The sequence below is a fragment of the Grus americana genome, chromosome 14 (assembly GCF_028858705.1).
Source record: "Grus americana isolate bGruAme1 chromosome 14, bGruAme1.mat, whole genome shotgun sequence".
NCBI classification, from domain to species: Eukaryota; Metazoa; Chordata; class Aves; order Gruiformes; family Gruidae; genus Grus; species Grus americana.
The window spans coordinates 5,613,969-5,638,872 of NC_072865.1; the positions used below are offsets into that span (position 1 = coordinate 5,613,969).

The 24,904-nt window shown below is 43.8% G+C and overlaps 1 protein-coding gene across 4 annotated transcripts in view; it reads right to left on the minus strand.

Annotated features, from left to right (window-relative positions):
- RASGEF1C (RasGEF domain family member 1C) overlaps nt 1–24,904 on the minus strand; it is a 76,186-nt gene that overhangs the window by 10,918 nt on the left and 40,364 nt on the right. For 2 of the 4 annotated variants that reach the window (XM_054841989.1, XM_054841990.1), the window contains exons 2-8: nt 16,502–16,684; nt 14,759–14,881; nt 12,046–12,183; nt 7,061–7,273; nt 4,875–4,949; nt 1,155–1,250; nt 59–161 (exon numbers count right to left, since the gene is read on the minus strand). In XM_054841989.1, coding sequence (XP_054697964.1) covers nt 59–161; nt 1,155–1,250; nt 4,875–4,949; nt 7,061–7,273; nt 12,046–12,183; nt 14,759–14,881; nt 16,502–16,678 — 925 coding nt within the window. In that variant the 5' untranslated portion in view covers nt 16,679–16,684. Of the gene's footprint in view, nt 1–58; nt 162–1,154; nt 1,251–4,874; nt 4,950–7,060; nt 7,274–12,045; nt 12,184–14,758; nt 14,882–16,501; nt 16,685–19,810; nt 20,193–24,904 lie in introns of those variants that run through there. The other 2 variants (XM_054841987.1, XM_054841988.1) reach the window with 2 other exon arrangements.

Sequence of the window (24,904 nt, forward strand, 5' to 3'; positions counted from 1 at the left end):
GTTTTCTCATTTCATCCGTGACAGCTGATGGAGAGACCTGCTTAGAAGCTATACTTACAAATGATTGCCATCAGCGAATTAAAATTCCCTATGTTAAAGCACTCTCGGGCAACGTCAATGAAGAATTCGATGACTTGTGCTCGCTGTTTCTTTTTTGCAGGCTGCAAATTAAAATAAACGGGTATCTGTAATAAGCATGTGCAGAATTGGAGGGCGTCTTAGGTATTTGTTACATACATAGCGGGGCTCCATGCACAGCTTGGGTCATCTGCTGTCAGTCACTGTTCCAGCAATCCAGTGGATGCTGGTGACTGGCAGTCTCTAAAATCAAAGCTTTCATTCCAGTGACACAGAAGAAATTCACGGCAGTTCCCAGGCTTGCTGCAGTTAATGCCTTAGTGCTGGAACAGGCAGCCCAACAGCCTGAACAATGCCTCAGCTCCCTGCTGGCCTCCCTCAAGTCAGTGGGCACATCAGCATCTTTGTCCCAAAAAGGTTTTGTTTCGCTGTATTAATCCCTTTCCCCTCTTCTGGCCCTTTTGGCAATATGGCCAGGGGAAAGGGTAGCTTGCATTTTAAATACACATTTTAACTGGACGGGAATCACCCCACCTTTTCCAAAGATGATCTTCAAATGGTAATGCTTTTGAGCATTCCTCCTTCCCATATCCTTTTCAAAGGAGAAAACATTCATTTTTATTTTTATTTTAACAGGGCCAAGTTAAACAAAATAAAACCACCACCAAGTTAAAAAACCACTAGTCATGGCTACAGTAATAGGCAGCAGGACAAAGTGCCACGCAATGGCAATTCACAAGCACAACAGAGCTTTAGGATGACAGATAACAAGTATTGTTCCACTAGAATCTTTTCCAGCAGAAATCTCACAGGATAATTCAAGGCATATTTTCCTCTCTTTTTCCCTGCAGGATTCATTATTCCACACTATGCTCCTACTACATCAAGAGAACAGCATATCCCCTGTGTGTCGCCAGCACTGGTTTGCAATATGTTTGTCATTTATCAGGTCACTTCTGTGAGTGCAATATTACTAAAACTTACCGTCAGATGCTTAGCTAGGTCATAAGAAACAAATCCCCAGGTTTGCTTATTAATGTACAGTCTCAAACTGGCACTTCACACTTTTCTCTTACCATGCAAATTTCTGTTGCTACAAGATAGCAGAGTCGATTGAACCATTTCACATAGGCCTCGAGGTTACTTGTCTTCTTCTGTTCACCGAAACAAGTCTGGGGAGAAAAAAGCACAGGAAGACAGATGTGTTTCAGCTAGCAGCCCGAGTGCTAAGATAAATACCACACAAAGGTAATTATTGGCCACATCTCTCTCATGCACATGGAAGACTGTGCATCAAGGGCTCCTTCCAAAAAGTCAGTGGGTAGGTGGGTGGTTGGCAGATGCACGGTGTCTAGCTGACTGCATCACTGCACAATTCACACCAGCGTATAGAAAACAGCCCCATTTTGCCTGAGCAGGTGTTCACTGACACAGTTTGCACTGACCCTTGTTCACTGGGATATTAACCACTGGGGCATTGCAGGATTCAGCCAGCAACACCGATACACAGAAAAAGTAAGACAAGCACAGTCTTCCAGAGCACACTCAGTTTGTGCCTTTGATTCCAGAAATTCCTTCACTTTAGTAAATGCAATCACCCACAGCCCTTTTCTGGAGAGGAGAAACCGTAATTTAGTGAAGTGAACAAGAGATAAGCAAGAGAAAACACAGTTCTAGTTACCTCTTTATGGAAGAAAATATTTCCTTTACTGAGTTTTCAGGATAATAGGCTCTCTAGTGACCAGCTCTGTCTTGATGGCTGTTCTTGAACAGGTCTCTTACATGCCAGAGATACTTCATTGATAAGAGCCATTACAGGAAGCACATTTTTCACTTTTTTTTATATGAAACTTAACATAAATTCCCATAACTCATACAGGCTGTGGGAGTAGATACTTGGCTGAACTCTTCCAGTTCCTTTGACATCAATAGACAATTTGACTTCAGTGGAGTGCTAGGGCAAGTTCACACAGCCTGAAGATGTTGCTTTGGATTATAAGAACTTAAGTCCTTTTCCCAGCTCTGAACTCTTAGGCTGTCCATCTAGGACACACTGCTCTCTAGAGTTCACGTGATTTATTTGAACATTCATTAACATCCACTAGAGGGTATCAGAGAATACCGATTTTTTTGTTTATTAAGATGATCACTTCCCAGAGCTACCATAAATACACATGCCACTAAGAAGAAAATCACAATGCATAAACACAGATCCATTAATGTCAATGGGATTACCCATATTATGCGAGTTAAACAAGTGACTAAAACACCTTAAGAAACAGGGCTTAGCATGATTCCCAAGGTAATTCAAAGTAAGAAAATATTCACCTGTGATTCTGTATACAGGTGTGTTTAGTAACAGAAATCACAGCACCATGCTGTGGAGCAAATCTTAACAAGCCTGAAATTCCTAGTCACTTTATGAGTAGACCACACATATGATAAAAAAATGTATTTTAAAAGCATCTCTAAATTCAATGTCAGCAAGGAGCCTGTAAATATCAAAGAAAACAAAGGAAATCCAAAGTAGCCCCAGTCTATCCGTAGCAGTTGCTTTTCACGCACTCTGTGGTATTTCTTGTTCCCTGTTACAGCAAAAAGTACACAAAACCTAGATTTTGTTCTGCATATGGTATTTCCATCTCAACACTGCTGTCCTGTGCCAGGGCATAAGAACCACAGCTAGTACCACAAAACTTGTGAAAAATGTGCAACAGTTAAAGTTGAAACAGACTGCTTTTTAAAGGTTAAGCTTTATAAATGGCAACAATATTTAGCACCTCCTTAGCATCTTCCATCTGCAACTCAAAGTGCTTGATAAACATTCCTAAGTGAAGCCTTCTGAAGCCCTCATGCAAGAAAGATGTTCAATATGATCTCCAGCTGGAGGGAATTCAGACCAGAACCAATTCCCTGTGGTTAACAGGGGTGGTCTCCACAGGTCGGGGAGCGATATGTCACTCACATAAGGTTTGTGCTGCTACGTACAGTGTTCTGCCAGGTCCCACACGACCTCTCGTCTATACCTTACCCTGATGTGGAGGCTCTTCTAAATCCTCGTTGGCACTTTTGGTCAGCCCAGGGAAACGGTGGAGAAAAGTTGCAGACTACCTCTACTTTCATCAGCCTTGTGAACTTGAAGCCCAATAATTGTGAGAAAATGTTATGGCAGTTTTGCTTTAACTAAGTAGATCCTCCTGGGGGAAGGCATTGCCTTGAACTCTATAGGCAATGCAGTGGCACATCCTTGCTTTGTGCCTGTTATTCTCTCTGTTATTATGCACTTTAGCGAAGTCACAGAACTGTTACTGGGCAGCACCTCAGTGTTCAGATTAGCATTTGAATAACATGGGTAACTGTCAAATAGCTTGTAATAGTCTGTAAAGATGACTTGCCCAGATTTCCCATCCGACCATTATTTTCAGGCTATACACCTCTCATTCTAATCCTTCCCATCCACCTTAGCTGATGTTTCCTTACGTTTACCTTGTAATCACAATTTCTCTTCACATCTTGGTGGTATTCTGTGCTGGCCCTGCATTTGAAATTTCAGATACAGCTACAGCCGTTATGTGTACGTTAGTTTATTACTGAACATTTCCTTCTTCCTCTTAGCATCCCTTCCCCTCTATGGCTTTATGCAATTCAATTTCACTCACTGCTACCTCCCTCCCACTCTTCCAAAATTCACTCAAATTTAATGCCCTCATTTGATCTCTTTCATTTTACTTCACAACATATACAACCACTGTTTATTTTCAGTTTTGTCTCTTGTGTTTGCAACAGTTTGCTGAAATCTCACTGTGGCTGGTTTGGTATTTCATGTTTCTGATACATCTTTGCTAGCTTAGGGTTCCTTCCTAAAGGATGCGATCAATGCTCAGAATATTTGAAACACCATCTCTGCCCATTCCCCTCTCCCTGAAACCAACTGCAGAATCTCCATAACTCCAACAAAAGAAGGAAAGAGCCCAGTGTTGCACTTTTCATCCACCCACCCACCCATCTTTTCACTGTTAGAAGCTGTTCTGGTGCTCTCTGGGCAGCACTATAAACAGAGGTCTTCCTGTTATGTTCAGCATCCAATGATGAAATTCTGCCATTGATGTATGATCTCAGTAGGAGCCCATATGCAGTTCTGGGGAAGAATTTTCCACCCTCCTCCTTTTCTGGCAGTATGTGAAATCTCCAGCTCTCTCTCTCCAGCCAGGAAGTCTCTTTCCTTATCGAGGCACTCACTGAAATGCTGCTTCAAACCCCACTGGAATCAGTGGAAAGACTCCAACTGGCTTCCACAGACTTTGGATGAAGCCCTGATCAGGAACTCCATTCCCTGCGGTGCCTTGGGTTAAAAGCTATTGTGCAGAGAGAGAAGAGTATGTTGATTCACGACGCACTGACTCATTACTGTGGTGTCTGGGCACACGCTATGGGCATTACATCACGTCCAGAGTCTTTACGCCTTCAACGCTGGAAAGAGACATTCCCTGGTTGCGTACAGCTGCAAACCATCTGCCCTGGTCAAAGCAGGTTAGGAGGAACAAGCCAGAAAGCAGAACATCAGGGTGCTGACCAGTCTTGGGCTTGGACATACTCTCGCCAGGAAGGAATGGCAATGACCTGCCAGTATGAACTCTACCAAAAGGTCTCATCCTCGTCATGAGAATACAGGTCATCAGTTGGCCTGGCCATGGTCAACACGTGCTCCAGTCCCTGCTCTTATAGATCTCATCACATCAGTTCATCTAGAACAAACAGTGATCGCAGCAGACACTTTGCATGCAGACAAATCATACCTTGGTGCCATCCAGGGGGTCTTTATGTACAAATGCCTGCACAAACTCCTCAGGTCCAATGTGACTTAGCCTCTCCTATGAGAGGGGGGAAAGAGAGAGAGAAGAAGAAATAAGAAAGCACCCCAGAATCTCTTCTGTTTCTCCTGGTAAGAGATCCCCGTTATCTGTCAGCTCTGGATGGTGTTACTGAACTGGTAGACAGCCAACTAGCACCAGACTTTAAAATTCATAAGAACAATTTGAGTTATTTCAGCAGAAAGAAGAAAATGAGAATAAATGTGTTTCATTACTGACAAGCCACAGTAAGAGCCCTCTCCCACTGTGCAGAGTGAAAGGTGCTGGATGTACAAGTCCCCAACTGGGAGCCAGCAGACCTCAGTTCTGTGCCTGGTGTTGTCACAGACCTGCTGTGGTCCGGCATTACTCAATAGCCTTGTTTCCCAACTGCTGAAATGGTGATGCTGTGATCTGGTAACCATAGCAATCCACTGCTCATCTGCACACCCAGTGCTCTGACCCTACCACCCCACCCAGTGAAGCTCAGGTGATGCCCCAGGGTGGTGGCTCTGTGCCACTGGGGAAGGAAGGCATTGAAGATGCATGTGCTTACATTAAAGGCATTGTTTGCACCGCAGAGCGTCACAGGCATTAACCAAAACAAGAGTAAATAAAACATCCAGATCTCTCTTAGTAAAAGACAGGCCATCTCCACCAGCCCCTGAACAAACCTGGCAGTTCCAGCCACACCACTGACCTTCTTAATAGGCTTTTCAATTCCCTTAAACACGTTTATCAGAAAAAAAATATTTTCAGTAGGTTGTAGGTCACAAAGGTGTTTCAGAGGAGGTATTCTGGAACCCCTACAGCCCAAGCTTAGGACACTCCTCAAGCAACAATAAAATCAACAGTAGTTTTGCTTAAGTGAAAATTTTATGGTCACTCCCATACTGTTTCTCTTGGCTTCTCACCTTGCCTCCAATAACTGTACAGGACTCTTACTAACAAATATCTGTTATTAAATAAGAAGTAAATAATTCTTACTAACAAATAAGCATCAAACAGTTTTAGTGCAGAGTGGTTGGTGTACCAGATGCGGTAAGTGAAAGAGACCACTGGTTACAGTGAAATGGAATAAAAAACCTTGGGCTGCATCAGTTTTATAAGTGCAGTGGTGCCCTGGTTACAGGGAATCTCCCCTTGGAAGACAGTTGTAAGAAAAGCAAGAGAAACACTCCAGGCAAAAGGACTTCTGTTCTCTGGCTTAAGCTATAAAAAGCAAAAAGAGCCAAAGCTGCATGTTCTGAAAACCAACCAAGGTGAGATGATGATCCTAAATTTGGGGTTTCTGAGCTATTCACTTCTTGACAAATAGAACGTTAACTACCTTCAGAATTCCCAAGGCTAATTCCATGATATTCACTCCAATCCACAGTCCATTTCATGGTTTGTTTTTCCAGCCTTCCTCTCAAGGATGAACACTGACTACAGGAGGACAGGCAGCAGGGAGTCATTACAGCATCAAGAGATCTGCAGATGGCAGCAATGTTTTATGTTCTTCTGTGAACATCCAGGAGGTCTCCACGGAGGACCTGAACCTGGGAGAGGGGTGTGCAACACAACAGTCTGTCCAACATCTTGGTACTGCAATTGGAGCAATTACCATCAAAAGCCTGTTTGAGAGTGGACTGCAGGACTTCGTGTGGGTGGTTTTTGGACACTCTGGTATGTCCATGCACAAAGTCCCAAAAGGAAGAATGAAAAACACATCAGACAACTCAGATGCTTTGTGTATCTGTTGGAAGGGATTTGAACTGTTAAAATTTTTTCCAAATTAATAAAAGGGCTAATGACCAGCCATTTTTATAGCACCTTCAGGTTGTGGGGCTCAGAGCACTTTACACAGTGAGAACCCCTTGGCCTTCCTGGGACTATGACTTGCATTTCACAAATAAGCAAGGTGAAAAGGTAAAGTGACCCACCCCAAGATCCGCAGGAACACTCTGATATATAGCTTGCTTCCCAAGCATCTCTCAACCTGTCAAACCCTGCCTCCTGCTGCAGTGCTGATAGAGCGCGGGATGTGCTGCAGCAGTGAAGACATTTTTTGGTTATGTCTGGAATACTTAGCAGCTGATGCCTTAAAATAATATCTCTGACTGCAGAAGTTGGGAACCATTCCCACTCACCAGCTCCACATGTGTCAGCTGCTGAGCCAGAGTGTAAGGGTCACTGCAGACACTCAGGATTTCTCTCTGAATTGATGGAGGTTTACTTTTAAAGGCAACCAGCTTATCAGAGACAGCAGCACTGATCTTGACGATCCCTTCTTGCCCATGGCTGAGGGTTGCAAGCTTCTGATTCAGGGTTTGCAAAAGCTGATTCATCTTTTTCCAGTAGGCCTGGAGAGACAGGGAGAGAAACAAACATAAACCACACACAGAACTTGACAAAGGAGGGGTTTTATGCTGAATTTTCCCTTCTGCAAAATACTCCTAAGCCAGCAACAGGTTACCATTTTATTTTCAACAAGCCTATTTCAGAATAACCAGTTGGCTTAATTACAGTTCTGTGCTCTGGACCACAGAAACAGACTGCAGTCAAGAGAAGAGGCAGGCAGGACTGGTGGGTTGGGCTGGCACTGATACTCACATATTCCTGCCAACATCAGGATCAGAGGAGAGGTAATGCTACAACATGAGTTATTGCAGCTTTCTGGAACACAGCAGCATTCAGTACCAACCCTTTATGTCAGCTACGTGTTGGCCAAGAACGCTACCTGTTAGCAGTGCCTAGTCAACTCTTATTTATTAGGAATAAGAAACGTTTCTAATGCTATTCTCTCCATCCTTTTGAGCTGAGAGCAGCAGAAGCTGCTACCCAGTTGGAGTGGTCTGAGCATCATGTAGCTTTGAGTACTTAATATCCAAAATGTTAACTGCTACTGAAGGAAGCTCGTATTGTATTCCAAGCACAGCCATGTGCTCAGCAGGATGATCGTTACTAAGTTGCTCAGATTATTCTCAGAGCTGGAGCAGCCCTTTACAGACAATGAGTGGAGCTGCTGGCCACGGAGGATTGGCAGAATGACATGCCTTCAACTCTTCATGACTGACAGATGCAGGCATCATAAAACAGATAACTGAGATGACTGGTGGATGGGCTCTGAAGACAAGGATTAATTGGAGTGTCCTTGGGCAAAAGGCTCACATGGAACATGGGGTGTACCCTGCTGAGGAACACAGCCTCATGGGCTTTCCCAGCCAGAAAAAGGAGCATCAGGCATGGGTGCAATGGGTGCTTGCTCAATGTCGAAGAGCACAGTCACTTGGGAAGTTTGCAGGCTGGTCTACTACCAGCTCCTCTTCCAGCACAAAGATATACAGTGGGGAGATCCTCTGGCTGCTCACAAGTGGAATAATGCCTCACTCCCCATCCAAACAGAATTTAGTAACATCAAGTTGCCAGTAACATCAGTTTGTAATCTGTCAGTGTGAACCAGAGCTGGCACAAAGCCTTCTTCTGTTTCATCTGCACTGTGCAGCAGATGTACACCCTGGCACCCTCCACGCAGTCCTCATCATCACAACAGGGACTTGGCTGGAGCGTGCCTTCCATGAACACCAACACACACCTGTGGTTTTAGCTGTTCCTGATGTATACTAGTTCCAAGAAAGAGAGACTACTGGCCTTCTTCATGTAAAACCTCATTCAAACAGGTAGTCACACAACTAAGACTTTACAAAGACTCTCCTTGACCCAAACCACTGAACACCATCTAAATATTTCCCTGCTTTACATCCAGATGTGTTTGTAAATCTCAGCATAGCTTATCAAGCTCTATGAACAGAATGTTATATTTTAGTGGAAACTCAAATAGTGACATATTTGGTATTTTGTGAACATATTTTGCAAACAGGGGAAATAATTCCAGGGTGGGGGGCAGGCATGGCACTGAAGTCCATGTCTTCTACAGAACATAAAACATTTGGCAAAAAACCTAAAAAACTTCTAGCTGAAAATAGTTCTCTTTCAAAAAGGAGTTTGGATGAGAAATCTTGGACCAGCCCTATCTGTGCAGTATCAAATGCTTCACTGTTTGGATGAAAAGCCAAAAAACAGCATAATATTGCTTGAAAGACATGTATATTAGCCAGTCTTTCAATAAATCCTTATCAAGAGATCTAGTTTCACCTAGTTTTGTAGGGAATACAGCATAATAATATAGAAATAGGCAACAGTAAACAAAGACTCAGGTAAGCCAACCACCTAGTAAAGAATAAGAGAGACAATGGACACAAAAAAGATTACTCAGAAATTAGAGCTCTTGAAGAGACTCATTGAAAATCGGTTGGGTACGCCCTTGCCTAGAAAGCTTTTGTGTTCATGTTGGGGGAGAAACTGGGAAAAAAAACCTGGTTTTGCCCTTTTAAAAGCATTACCTGCCTTCTTTAAACTATGTTCACTAAGTGAAAACAACATTGTTCATTACCTTCAACATGCTGGTAATTACCTTGCCACAAAGTGACCCCCCATTGTACAGGGGCCGCATGCTGGACTCTATCAACCGATTTCACTTCAATGCCACATTAACAGTCAAAAGAAGCATACTACTGTTTAATATTTAAAGAAAATGTTTCGTTCTTAACTGGGAAAGTTCCTCTGAAGACAGCAGGCCTCAGCAGGTGGCTTAGGAGCTCAAATTTTAATTAAAATTTCTAGCTCTAAATGCAAATCACAGCACTTACTAAGAAATGCTTCTCAGCATGGACACCTTTATAAGCACATCACAGAACCTTTAGAAAGTGGACTCTACAAAGGACAGGAGCATACACTGCAGGGGAAAATCCTGCATTAACCTACACGGACTAGATGACCTCACAAATCTTTCAGTCTTTAATTTCTATGATCCACAACTGGAACAACTTTCTTCCAAATAACTAATGGGCACCATCACTCTTTTGTGCTGTCCCTTAAAAAAAGGAAATTTGCATTTGCAGGATATGAGCTGTTTCTTAAATTAATTATTGATTTTGCTCAGACATAATCACTTGCAATTATAGTGCCTAGTAATATTTGAAAAACAATTATTTGCCCCGCCCCCCCCGGGCACCCACAAGCAGTGGTACACAGCTATGCCCACTCAAGAGTGAAGGTGTGCAGCACTTGCTCCGATTAGGCAAATAAATTATTGCTTTGTATGCAAAAAGTTGATTTTTAGCATTTATGGCTCTTCACCAGGGCTGCTTTTAAAAAGCACCCATTAAAGAGCCCTGTTCTCCACCCTTTTGGCTGGTTCTTTCTTTCCAGTGGACATGGTTTTGGTGGGTCTGTGTAGGTTTCTCTCACCTTATATGCTGAAGGGCTGCAAGGCACCTTTCTTGGTGGCTGGCAGGAACAAGTTCATTGCCTCTTCCCCTTGAGGAAGAAGTTTTACTGCTCTGGTCAATGGAATTGACGCCACTTTGGCTCCTTCTGAAAGTCCTTTGCGTTCCCTTCACCTCCATCGAAGCATCATGCAGCTTCCCCTTCCCACCTCTTCACTCCCGCGGGCTGGCCAGCCCAGCCAGCCAAACCATGCCAGCCTACAGCCACCCAAAAGTGCCAGCTGCAATGCCAGCCCAGCCCAAGAGCAGCTGTTTCCATTTCTCTCATGATTTGTGTGGGTGGGAGGGTCCAATTTAATTTCCGTTGTGCCGCAACCCTGCTAATTCCTTCTCTCATCTCTCCACCCCTCTCTTTCTTGGACTCATGGGTATGCACTTTTTGTTCTACTCAATTGCACCCGTCTGTGACCTGAAGCCAGGCCTTGGTGTAGCCAATGAAACTGAATTCTTCCACATCCCATGGTTAACCTAGAAGTAATTAGAGACTCTCTATGTACTATTTGCTCTTATCCTTATTATTTTCATGGATTTTGTGGTATTTTTAATGTTTCTGAATTAATTTATGGGATTCACCCACCTGAATTCGCAAGCAGGTCTCCCAGAGACTCTATTCACTGTGTCCTACTCTGCCACACACATGGCTCGCATTTGAACACCAAGACCATACAGCCATCTAGACTGAGTTTTGCCCAGCAGGCCACACACAGCTGTCTTCTGCCACTTTCATGCTCCTAGAGAAGCTACATGTCCATAAACATTTGTATTTTCTTTACATGTAAGGACTGTCCCTTGCTATCTCACCATATCAGCCAAACAGGCTGGATTCAACAGGAGCTACCTCTTGGCCCACAGATCCTGTGAACTTTGATGGGGATTCCAGTGGCATCAGTCAAACTGTGATCAGAGTCTGCTGCTCTGTGCCCGCTCGCCTCCTGCCTCGGTCCCTGCTTTACAATATCAACCAGCACACGCATAGGGCCTGTGAAGTCTTACACAGGACAGGAAGGTGTAAGCCAAACCCTTGTTAGATTCACTAATGAAAAAGATGACAAAATGCTAAGATTGTTTTTAAAAAAAAGTTACCAGACTGAAGACATGTAAAGGAATGGAAAATTAGATTTCAGCACAGGTGATCAAGGACACAAGCAAATGGACAAGGTGAGACAAAAAGGACCATAAGTGCCCTTTGGTGGTTACTCTTTCACAACACTCATTTTCTTAAAGAAAGGAACCCTTCATCAGGTCCCTTCAGGCAACTGATCATCTTTTTTAGCTCCCCAATGCAATCGCTTGATTACTAGCTGCTTGCTTCACTCCTCATTCACTAAACTAAACATCCTGGAGTTCTCCCTGAGCCACTGCTTGGCCAGGATGGTTGGTCTCAGGTCACGATACTTCACTCCTCTGCTAGACTGTAAGTCGGGAGATCACAGCTCTGTTGCTATCTGAATTGTGACCACTACATTGAGTCTATGCTATGCCTCAGATCTGCCATCTGTAAAATGGGAATGTTATTCTCTTACAATTCAATGCGCAGTAGCTAAATTCCACTGATCACTCCAATGTGTGCCCATGTCATTGCCACAGGGGTACCTAAACTGAGCAATGTGGCTTTCAGGGAAGCTACTACAGGTGTTAACCGTTAGAAGAGGACAAAACTGTAAGAGTTCCCAGGAAGAGGCAAAAGGAGGAATGGAACAGAATGTGGCAAAAGGAGGAAAAGGAGGAACCAAGTGGGAAAATGAACATAACATCTCCACATAACGTCCCAGGTCAGACATCCTCACCTCATCACATGGAGCTATCCTGTGAATCATGTCTTTCAGATGGCCAATCATCCGCTCTTCCTGAAAGTCATATGGGAATGTCTCCGTCCACTCTGTCAGCAACTGTAAGATTTTGGGTCCAAATTTTCTGATCCGTGCCTGAAATGGAAACCAGAATGGAAAACCAGGATTGAAAATGTGTTTGCTCATTAAAGTCTCCCAGCAAATATGTATGTATGTCACTGAAGTGGGGCCAGATTTTCAAAGAAGGAACTGACGGTTGCACCTGCAAATTCTGCACACATGCAAACAGTGTGGTGCACAAATTATATATTTTGGCATGCACAATATACCAGTACTTAGATGCATGCACAACTATCTGGTTTACATGCAGATTTAAATATTCTGCACATGCAATTGGCCAGTTTATGGCTGGATGGACATTTTGTTGGTGCAACCTTTATACCTTTTTTAAAAACATCTGGCCTTTTTGCTCATTTGAACCACATGTTCTTTGCTTTTGTACTTACAACCCTCCTATATTTTCATCCTTTCCTGAAAAATTGATTGCAATGTATTTCTTGACCAACAGAGAGGTGAGTTTTGCTTTCTGGTCATATGAAAAAACTGCTTAGTGATCACTGGCAGATGTAACATGAGCAAGAAAAGTTGGACAAAACACCAGCGCTTTAGTAACTTTACCTGGGCAACTGATAACGTTGCTCTCTTCCCACATGAGCTCAAGGTCATGATAAGACAAGGACACCCACTCCATAACACACAGCTGATGCACACTTTACTTTTGGTATAGATTTATCTGAGGATGCAGCAGTGGGGACACTCAGGAAGATATGAGGCAAAGAGGGAAATGTGGGGAATGGCACAATTGGTGCATTAGTGTTATCTCACAAGATGGCCAGTGTGGCTGCTTCCAAAGCTTCCAGCCTCCGTTATCCAAGGACACGTGAAAAGGAAATTGCATTAAACAACAAACTGCATTTTTGTTTACAGAAAACACAGACTAAACCAAACAGCCACCTTCTGCATCCTACGTACTGTATCTAAAGTGTACCCTGTAATCAGGAAAAATTATACTCTTGAGCTCCAGAGCTCTCTACTTTTCAACCAAGGTGGTTAAAATGCGTATTTCAGCTTTCCACCAACAACAGGTTTCAATGAACCACATCTCTAAAAATAACTGCTGTCAGCTAGCATTAAGCTCATGCTCAAAGACCAGCAGGTGGCTGCTAAAGGGAAAGCTTCATTGGAAACTGCAGAGGTCTGGGGAGACATTTGCTCCAGCTGTGTAAACTGCTATTAGGAATTGAAGGAGAAGACTTTGTGCAAGTCACAGGACACAGGGGATGGGAGGTCGCTTGTGTGCAAAGTTCTAAAGTCAGCCTCACTCTCAGGAACACAAAATCAGCTGTGTTCTATCAACTTTGCATTACTACAGGCTAGTCCAAAATGCAGACTCACCTCAGGCAGATTAGGAGATTTTCGTAATAAGATAATGTTTCTCATTTCTTGCAAAGTTTAATGAGCAGCAAAACTTTGCAATGCTCACATTTTAATCCTCCTAAATTTACATCTGCCATAGCATTGGAGAACAGAACCCATCACGCCTCAGAAAAATTGTTTTGGATGCTGCACCTCGTACAGATATTTCTATTAACACGGACTGTATGGGCAACCCAAGTATCAGATTTCTACGTAGCCCGGCTGATTGCTCTCCATAGTGAGGGCAGAGCTCCTGTTACTCACGCAACCAGTTGCTGGGCAAAAACAAGCACACATGTTCACATGTTGGTGATTCAGTATTTGATGCCAAAAATACTGTTTCAAAGCTGGAAAGGCTGATCTTGTGAATCCTTTCAGAATTCTGGGGGTTTTGGAAAGTTGCAACTAATGCACATTCTTCTTCCCTCCACTGCACTGAAGATGTATCTCCTACTCCAGGTAATGTACTGGATAGGTCTTCCTCAATGCGCCAAGGAGGGCTTGGGTACAATCCAGTGGGATCCATCTCCACCGTAGCGTCTGTGGGACTGCCAGGGGATGCACACGTGTTGTTACACACTGTATCAGTCTGCACAGTCCCTAGGGCAAAACAGGAGGAGCGACAACGCAGCAAGCTCAGATTTTCTCATTCTGTTAGCTTGTCACAGCCTCACTGCTGCTTCAACTCATTCCTGGTGTGCCAGACAGCGCCGCTCTGCAGCACGGCTGTGCGGACAATCTGTCAGTGCCAGCAACAGGAGGTTAGTGGGTAGCTGCATGCTGTTACATAGCGTTCAAAGTGACAGGTAAGGCCAAGAGGAAATATTACTGTACCAGAAGCAAGAAAGCAAAAGGGCAGACGCATTAAGTAAAAATGGGAAAGAGTGGTGTGTCAACATCTGCAACTGACAGTGTGTGAGGTTTACATCCTACCTCCTTGCATCCCGCAGGCTTCATCAGAGCCTTAAAGAAGTTAAGAAGGAAAGTCACCTGGGGAGACTGAGACAGGGGGAAAGGGAAAATTAGAAGAAGATTTGAAGTGACTAATGCCTGGAGCACTGCTCTTGGACATGGATACTAGGATGTCTCAACGTCAGGGTCTCAGCGGCAACCGTCATCCTTTATGTGAAAGTTTCATTCAGTCCAAAGCGAGGCAAAGTACATGCACCAGAGCCCCAGAATTCTCTGCCCATTGAAAATAGCTGACATTTTTCTGCTGTAAAGATAAACTAACCTTGTCCAGCACGGGGTCGTCCAGCCGCTGCTGCTCAATGCACTTGTGACAAACTCGGGACAAAAGCTCATGGGGTTCAATGAAGAGTCTGGAACTTAGCAGGAATGTAAAGATATAGGCTTTCTGTGGGAGAAAGAAAAGCAGACCTGCTGTAAACAGCCGCACAGTGGGCACTATTAGCCATAAAAGCCCTGAACTCCATAGTTTTTGCATTTCCACTGGGACAGACCTTCGTGTCTAAAAGACATAAGGATTCCTGACCCTGAAAATGGAACTGGTTACAGTGGGCGCAAGAGGCAGTGGCATCTCCTTCCTCCACAGCATCCACTTCCAGCCTTTGGTTGCCCAAACCCTGTCAAACATCCAGCAAAGACAGCACGTGGGTCACTCTACAGGAGTGAGCCCAGGTATAGGAGACAGCACAGCCAGGGATGCATGGAGTGAAAGCTAAATGTGTAGACACTCAGGCATCTCTGTGTGGTACTGTTGTGAGCTGTGGACACCTCCAGATTAGTCACATCTTGGTATTGCCCTGCAGGTCTCACCCAGCCTGTTTTAAGGAAAATTTCATTTATTCTACTAACTCCCCAAAATTAATTTCTACCAGCCAAGCCATATCATATGCCGTCCCAGATCTGTGAAGCTGTGGGAAGCAGGCCTGTTGGATAAATCGTTGGATTATTTAAAGTATTCCAGCAGTGAATTTAAAATATATGCATGAATCCTCAGTTGTTTGCATCCTGACCCCTCCCAGCACCTGAATTATCTTCTTTCCCCCAGACTTAGCCATGCTCCTGAGCAGCAGGTATAATATTAGATATCACACATTGCTTAATGAAAATCTCACAGCCTAATCTGTCCATTACCTATTTTTATTGCCTGGGTTTTTTTTAATTGATATGCTTCTTTATTACTTATTTTTAGCTGATCAGAAACTGAGCTGTGGGTAATTTAAAACATGCAGTCTGCTCTGCATTGATAACTTTTGTAGTCTTCGAAACTGCCCAGAACTCAATGCTACTCTATGCTTTGAAATGCAAGCCTTTCCATAGAGATATATTAGCACTTAAAAATCTTCCAGTCAAACTCCATCACGAATTCTACTGAGAATGTGCAAAATCCAGTGAAGTCAATGGCTTGCAAGACCATAAACCTACTTCCAGTTTAGATGCTCACACTGTTGGTGAAAAAACACTGATTATTCAGTGATGGAGCAAGGATTAGGATCTGGACTGTGCTGTCCAGTGACTACAAAGTTGGTGTGAATATAACCTCAGGTAAATTATGAACCCAGCAGAAGGAGCGTCTCTGTTGTCACTGAGAGAATGCTTTGTACGTACAAACAAACCTGGATGATTTCAGCAGCTACTGAAATTCAGCTAATTTAATGCCAGTTTAAACTTGAAGCTTTTTGCTTTGGTTTTCATCTAAACATCTCTGGGATGCACTGTTATTTTTTAAGTGCTCCGACTGCTATATCACTAATTCATCACGACCACAGCTTACCCCCCCCCGCCATTCTCTCATTTAAAGGCAGTATCAACTTTGGGATCTGCTTTTTCATGGAAACAATTATAGAGCAGTGAAACAGCATTTAAAGCAATGCATCAATTTATGAAGCTTTAATTGTATGCATCTTTTAAATTAGCCCTCAATTCAAAATTTAACACATTTGCACTTTTGCATAAAATGCTGCCCCAATTCATCAAAATTAAACTGTTTATTATACTGTGAAGTGCTTACTTCAGGGTAGTAATCAGTGGTAGGTATCAGATGCTGGATTAGAGCATCTAGAGATGCTGAGGTAAGGTTTCCATCCTGGAAGATCAGTCCTCCTTGTTCATCTTCCTTCGAAGTATGTAGATGAGGGCTGAAGCCACATGGAGTAAACATACTGGTAGAACTCAGTGTTTGGGGCATGCCTTCCTACAACAGACAGAAACTCACGTCAGGGACAAGATCCATCAGATTCACAGCCACATCTGTCTTCTGGTTGATTTGAAAAACACAAGCCACTAATGAGAGTTTCCTGTTCGCAAAATTAACATCATCCCTTCATTATAACCTCTTTTACTGTTGTCATTGGCAGATCATGCCTGCGATGGGAAATACACAGGAAAATGGGACATTTTGATTTATGCTTTTGGGCCGGAAAGGGACAGCAGCTGCTTTGGGCTCCCACTCCAATTGAGAGCACTTTGGTGATCCCCTTTTGGCGACCAGCCCTGGTCAGTCCCATGTAGGAGAGGTGAGATGCTTGGGACTTCAATTTAGCAGGTTCCTGAGCAGAACAGAGCTGTTTGTTTAAACCTCTAAGGCAGGGAGAATTTAGGGTGAGAGAAGGAGAGGAAAGGGGTGCCACCTAAGACTTGCTCAGGATAGACCTTGAGAAATGCTCTGTGGCTCCCATGGCACAGGAAAGGTGTCAGAGCGAGCGAGGGAGTAGGAGCAGGAGTCAACTGGAGGAGGATGAAAAAGTGAAAGGAGTTGGAGGGAACAGAGAACGTGGGAGCTGAAGAAGAGATTAAAGAATAAGGAAAAGAGAAATGAGGAAGAGGGAGAAAGCAGACACCTGCACTATTTTTGGAGCCTGAAGTTAGTCAGTCCTAGATCTATACTTAGGCACTAAATAAATGTTTCAAAAAGATCTTCAGCACTCATTGACTTCACTAGAGATGCAGAGTCCTCAGCACCTTTGAAAAGGAGGACAGGCAAACTCAGAGCGTGTAGCCCAGTTTCAAGCTCCCTGTATTTCAGTTCTCTAGGCTCTCCAGGTTGCATTCTAGGCTCCATCTCAATTTTGTGGCTTACAATCAGCTTTTAGTGTTTCTTCTGGTGAGCAAAGTTGTTTCATTCCTGAAATGGTGCAGAGGGGTGACAGATTTTGCCCTGAGAGCTTTAAAGCATCCCCAGCTGCCTCTGAAATCCCCCCTAGAAGCTGCTCTGCTCTCAAGAGGCGGCATTATAGGACGTGGACTGGGAAAAGCACAGTGTATACCCACTCCCTGGTCAGCGAATACATCGTCCAGAGCAAGGGACCCCTCTGTGACCTGACAATTTGCTTCTAAATTTGATTTTACTTGGTGCGAGGGGGGATGGGGAAGAGATGAAGGATGGGAAGAGTCCCAGAGCTAGCCTCTACTCCCTTGAGAGGCTACAAAACATCTCCCAGGACTCCAGCTCTCCCTCCTGAACATAACCGCTGTCTGCTGGAAGAGCAAGATCTGCACCCCGCAGCCTGCTGAGCCAGCACCAGCCTCCTACGTAGGAAGGCACAGGGCTGACAGTGCCTCAGCCTGCTGGTGCTCAGTCACAGGCAGTCAGCAGGTATACCTTATTTTTTCATGTATTTCTCTGCCCTTTTCTGTATCCTGCTCTGCTTTTCTGCCTCTTTGCCATCCCATACAACTTCAAAAGCTGCCTCATGGATTTGGCTTAAAAATTTCAGTTTGCATTTCTCCCTCACATAGATTGGTAAATGTGCTGTGACCCAGACAGCTCAGCTTTAGTTACACGTACAGTGTGTTGTATTTACTCCTGCAAAAGCATCTCTCTGCCTGGCACAACCCATCTACTCCCCCAAGCTCAGGCTGCTGCAACTTGCCAACTCAGAGCAACCTTGGGCCATGGAGGATGAGAAGGGCAGCGTGCCTGGAAGCCAGGCAGGGTGTGAAGCCCTGGGAGAGGCTGGGAGCTGGGTCCCAGCTCCGTGGGAGATCAGGCTTTACGAGCAAAACTTGGGTGACTTCATCCTTCAAAGGAGGGACCGTTCCCCGGGAGTCAGCGGTTCGGTTACTGCGTCTTATCTCCTTCTGGGAGGCTCACATGGGCTCGGAGCACAGGCTGCCTCTGGGATTTGCAATCAAACATAAAGGAACCAAAATGTCAAACCCAACAAATTCCTGCCCTGACTGAAAAACAAAATAGATGTCAGGGATTTTAGTTTAATTTAAAGACCAGAATATCCGAATGTCATCCCAGCCAGAATGGAAGTTGAAGTATCCAGCTTTAATGAATGTGCAGATGTGCCTGTTAATAAGGCACCGAGAGCAAGTAATTGCTGCTTTTTGTACACAGCTCAGACACTGTGTAGTAAATGGGAAAGACTGCCAAATCCCATTTGTTACTTCTAACACGCTCTATGTTACGTCTTGTTTCTATGGCAATAATCCCAAGAAGGACTGCATGTCCATATAGATCAAGAAATAGATCTTATGGACATATAGCTGTCTAGATGAGGAAAAGAAAAAGTTCAAACAGCTGTGAACTTACAGGACACATCCTGGCCTCAGTGTAAAACAGAACTCAAAAGTATAATTTATTCAGTGCAATCCCTCACTGCTGATGCCAATTTTATTATCGAATAGAAAAGTATCTAAACAGGATATTGCCTCAACTTCTGCAATTCATTACATGAGAAATCTTGCCGAAATACATAGTAGTGCTTCTTAAGAAAAAATTACTTTAAAAAAAAAAAAAACCTGAATAAAACCAGCTGTACAACTGTCACTGAGACACCCGTCTTGGGTATTGTTAAGAAATTAAATTTGACTTTTTATTATGAAGTTCCTGGTCTGATCTCAAATTTTCAGGCAAGGCCTGTGTCATATCTGTGCTGGTGCCTGGTTGCCACCTTACTTGCCACTGAAGATGACCTGAAGGTTTTAACTTTATGCCTTTTTGCTCACTGTTGACTGATACTGTTATGTTCACAGCAGGATGAACGCCAACTGTACATAGACTAAAACCCTCTTGCACTACTAACCTTGATAATAACTAACGTTAGTATTTGGCAGGCAGGAATTTAGGACAGGGAATTCTCTGCTCATGCCACCTCATTTCTTTTTGTGTTCATGCAGTTTCCAAAGTACTCTTTTCAAAGGCACTAAATAGAAACAAGATCTTGCTTTGAAAGAGCCCAAATATGTGATTGCCTGCAGTAGGCAGAAGACGAGGTTATGCTGTCAATCACTCGCAGGATACACAAACAACAAGGGAAGCACTGAGAGAGGAAAACAAACAAGCAAACAACCTCAAGGAGATTTGTCTTACTGTACTGATGGTGGTTTGGATGATGGAAAAGGTAGGTGGTGTAGACAGAGCCAGACACTTCTCAGAAGAGCACAGCGACACAATGAGAGGCAACACCCCCAGATTGCAGAAGGGAAATTCCAGTGGAACAGAAGAGGAAATCTTCCCCTGAGCACCACACAAAATTGGAAGAGGGACCTGGAAAGGAAGGTCAATCTCCATCCTGGGAGATTTTCAAAACTCAACTCGACAAGGCCCTGAGCAACCTGAGCAAACCTTGACATTAGACCTGCTTCAAACAGAAGGCTGGACCAACAACCATGAGATGTCCCTTCTGATTAACTTTTCTGTGATTCTAATACATGTTTTTCTTAAACTGTTGCAGTGTTACCCCATTTCTGGGTTTTTTAATATTAACCATGGCAAGTAAAAAACAAGTCCAGATCATTAGATATTTGTAAAGAAGTCCACGTTGGGTGTAAAAACTTTTTTCCACTTTTCCTGGAAACAACAGCCAGCAGATGGTAAAAATGACCCAAAACTTCACTTGAAGACCACTTGGACTTAAACCGAAGTCAATGAGATTTAAGCACGTGAAAATTCAGCAGGTAAGTGCTTCCCTGAACTTTAGTCCAATTCAACACACGTTTTGCTGTTCCTCTCATTTCAGAAGGAAATCAGATGCCAATTTTAGCCAAAATTTGCAGGATGATACGGAGATCTCAAAAGCATCCGAGTTCCTCCATGTGCCATAAAGCTGAGCAGCTGGGTAGAGGAGAAAGACCCAAATTAGTGATCTTCTGGGCAGAATGCAGCAATGTGAGCTGACCTGTTGCTGGACTCAAGATGACCTGTATGGAGGTGAGAGACCTTATGAATACACCAGCTGAAGGACCAGCACCCACCAACCTTGCTAAGAACAGGGAAATGCAAGAAAAAGCCAAACCCTCAAGTTTCACAAGTTTTGCTGCTCTTATCCGTACTTATTAAGACCTGGAAATTTCCAGCAGTAAATGTACTGGAGAACTGGTGCCCTGACTTTGGAAAGATATACTGCTATACCCTGGTCCTAGCCCCAGACTTAATGCTTGTGGGTTCAGAAGGAGCAGAGATGCTTTGCTAACAGCACACAGGCTCTGGTGGAAGTGACAAGGGTAAAGGACAAAGTGTGCCTTGAAGGACTGCTTTGATAAATGGCGCTCTTGAGGGAGCGCTGCTGGTGGGGGGATCTTGGAGAAGGGCAGACTTCCCCACCCTGCCACCCAAAATGACTGATGATACAGGTGGCTACACACATAGAGCATTTAAAATATCCGTGTGCTCTAAAGTATTGAGACCTGGAGATGTGAAAATATCTATGAATTGATTTTAAAAGAAAAAAAAAAAGAAAGAAAATGCAAGGGATGGGAGACTGTTGCAGGGACTGGTCTCCATTACACAGGACCTCCCACGTGGGAGAAGGCAGGACAGGTAGCTCCTTCTTTGCCTACAGAAAACCAAGGTTATAAAGTGGAGAAAAGCAGGTTGGACTCTGCACCGACATCTGCACAAAGGCTACTGAGCTGGTACGGTAGCATTTTTCATTAATTTTACCCAAATGTTATGACCACCGGCACTAGCAATGATCAGTAATCCCAGGTCTATGCAGGTGCTGAGCAAGGCGGCACAAGAAGGGTTCCTCCTCACTTGTTGGAGCATGTTGCAATAAGGTGTGCCGGTGATCCTCTGTCCCCAGGTACAAGGAGAACAGTGGCATCACACTGGATCACAGTGGGCTCCTCAATGTTCTCCCTGATGTTGGGGTTGTGTGTTCAGCCAAAGATTCTCTGGTAGGGAAATGCAACAGCTCAGGTAACAGCTTGTTCAACTGTGGCTTTTTTGGATGATAAAGTGAGGTTTGCTGGAAGTGAGCCCATTGCCACTGGAGAGGAAATGCACTTCTGGGGTGTTATGGTAATAACCGGAACAGGGAACCTTCTCCTGTATTTATTTCTACCACTACTCTTGTTTTGCTGTTCTTCTGTTTCATCATTCTTGGCTTTTACTGGCTATTACGAAGTGCCTTTTCTTTACATTCTTTTAATATATTTCATATGTTCTTAAGATTAGAAATTAAAAAATAATGGCAATATACTGCTTTTTAATCTTTCTCCACTGGCCAGGACAGCTCAGTATTCCAACACAGTGATGAAAAATAAACAATCCATAGACACATCTCACTACAAATTATGCCGCTTACACAAAAAATATTTAAGAACTTGATTCACCGAGCCAAAGCACGAAACCAAACGATTCGGAGAAAAGCCACCCACAGACTCTGCACCTCTCTACATCTGCAAGTGCCTTAAAACCTCCGGAAAACCAGTGCACAAACCTGGAAAACTGAACAGGGCATGGCTTAAGGAAAGGACTGCCTAACCATGAACATAACACGTGCCCACCAATCTGCAGCAAGAGAAGTTCGATGTGCTAGAGGACAGCTAAGAGGCTGCCAGCTCTGCCTTCCTGGTGCAGCCAGGTTACCTGTGGCAGAGCCACAAGGGTAAATGCCCCACCAGCATTCACCAACTCCACCACCTGCTGTTGCAAATGTCCCCATGGGAAGTACAGTTAATGCTTACATGGACACAAAACATTCAGGAAACATTTAATGTGTTTTTCAGCAGCTTTGATGTGATAAGTGTTTTATCCTTTTATCAAAAACTTAATCACACTGTTTACTTTTGATCTTCATTTCATCTCTGCCTTCCATCTGCTCTGCCTCTCTCAAGGGGAAACAAGAGCTGGTACCATGTGACGAATGGAGCGGGGCTGCAGACTTATCTTCCCACCCACTTAACTTCCAGATTAACAAAATAAATAAAACCCTTCCCACTTCAGGGATGAAAGGCACAAGCTTTTGACAATCTCCCACCAGAATTACAGGAGCTAGAGAGGATGGTAAGGGAAGGTGTGGAGGCTTGGGTGTCCATCTGTGCCACGAGGGAGGCTCCAGTTTTGCTCGCGATCCTGACTGCGATGGTGGGCTCCTCCTTGCAAGGACTCAGGACATGCAAGTCAGTGTTCAGCGAGCACAAGCAAGGGATAAATCAAGGGCATGGGAGACAAAGTCAAGCATAATTTGGCAAGGCAGAGACTTTAACGAATATCCCTAATCTAGAATGAGTTAGACTGGTTCTTACTCCCATCTGGGAACAGCGGTGAGAGATGTCTCTCACCCCGTCCCGTCTCAGTCCTGCAAAAGTCTTTATTGATCAAACTTACACCAAAATCAGAGAGTTCAAAGAAATGAAGAAGGTTAACACTAAAACATTTTGGAAAAACATCATCTTGGAGAATCCTTGACCAGTTTGAGTAACCAAACCTATTATCCAACCATTGCTAATCTATGTAACATTGGAAGACCTTTGCTGAAGGATTTTATCTGCTCCAAAAGCATCAGGAACTAAGGGATAGAATAGCAGGAAAAGAGAATCACAAACAACCAACATCTTCTCTAGACGGATGTTGGCTCAAACGATCTAACAGACTGCACAGGCCTGGAATGCAGAGCAGACATACAGATCTCTTCTCCTTCAACGTTTAGTTGCAATACCACCAAAACCAAGGCCTTGTTTGTTCTAATTCACATACAGGTGAATCCTGCCCCAAACAAAAGTGATGGACAAACAATAGGATAGGAAACTGGAGCCAAAGGTGATCTCCTCAATGCCACAAGTGGGAGAACCACCAACTCCTGGTCCTGTTCACTGGGCTTTGTGGTTCAACCAGAGTTACCATCTAGGTAGCTTGGAAAATACTTTGATTCCTAAACTGAGACTCAAGTAGGTAATGACTGAAAGAGCAGAAACCGTAGCACTGTGGAGCAGGCTGCATGGTAAAGGTGAGTTTCGAACCCTCCCCACTGACAACTCCACAGACAGAACACACAAACCAGAGCCAGAAGCATTTAGCTGTTTGTAGGCACATTATTTGGCATGAAGACACTTTCATCAGTGATGCTTCTCATCTCTGCCACACGCTCCCTGCGGGTTAGGACACGGTCCATGTCCTTCAGCTGTTCCCCATAATGCATTCTCTTTCTGTCCCACCCCCGCGATACAAACCCTGCTCCACATTCTCAGCCAGGACAGCACAGGACACAGCCAGGTCTCATCTGCCTCAGTACCTGCCCACCAATGTCGTATGAGCCCTAAATACCAGTGGGCTCAGCAGAAACCTCCATAACAGATGTTCATTTTTCTTTACATTACTTTCAGTAATTTTCCAGCTATTCATCTTTGCAGACAAAAAAAACTTCAGAAGATAATCATAATGAGTTAAAATTCAGCTTTTTCTCTATTTCTTTTGAATAGCAGAGGAGAGAAAGAATTCTAATGTTTTGGAAAACAAAAGGAAAGCCACTGCAAAGTAATTGCTTCCAGTTATCAAGGCCATGGTTATAAACATTTTTTCAGCAAAAGTACCTGGCATTAACAAACTCATAATGTATTTGATGCTGATGTAATTAGGAAACTGGTAGCAGATGTAACTTTCTTTTCACCTTTTCAACAGGCCATAAAACATTCAATTTACAGTCCATGAAGTTGTAAGATTGCAGAAAACTCAACCTGTCAATCCCAATACTGTTGGAAATGGTTAAATGAGCAATATAATGAAGCTATACAACTTAGAAACACAAAAGAGTCACAGGGGAAAAGAACCACAGGATGGGAAAGGTGGGGAAAATCACTTAACTGTAATATTCTCCAACTCAATAACAATGATTACATCTCAATGTGGGCTGCCTCCCTCCCCTTTCCTACCCATTCCTTGCAGCAGCTGAGGCACTTTACTGAGATTCACACAAATAAAGATTGCAAGAGTAGCAACCGAATTTAAGGGGTTTGGGTATCTAATCAGAATTAGATGACAATTCCATTTCCTTTGATCCCACCTAGTTCTCATCTCTTGCTCATGTCTCCTCCCAAATCACTTCCCTGAAGAATTCTCCCCCACAGTCCTCTCATGCGGAGCCTCCTTTGGGTGTTGCAGATCAGGAGGGGGAGGAAAACTCCTGCTGGACCTAAACCAGCAACCATAAAAAGCAGCCTTGGGTAAAGTAAGGGAAAGGAG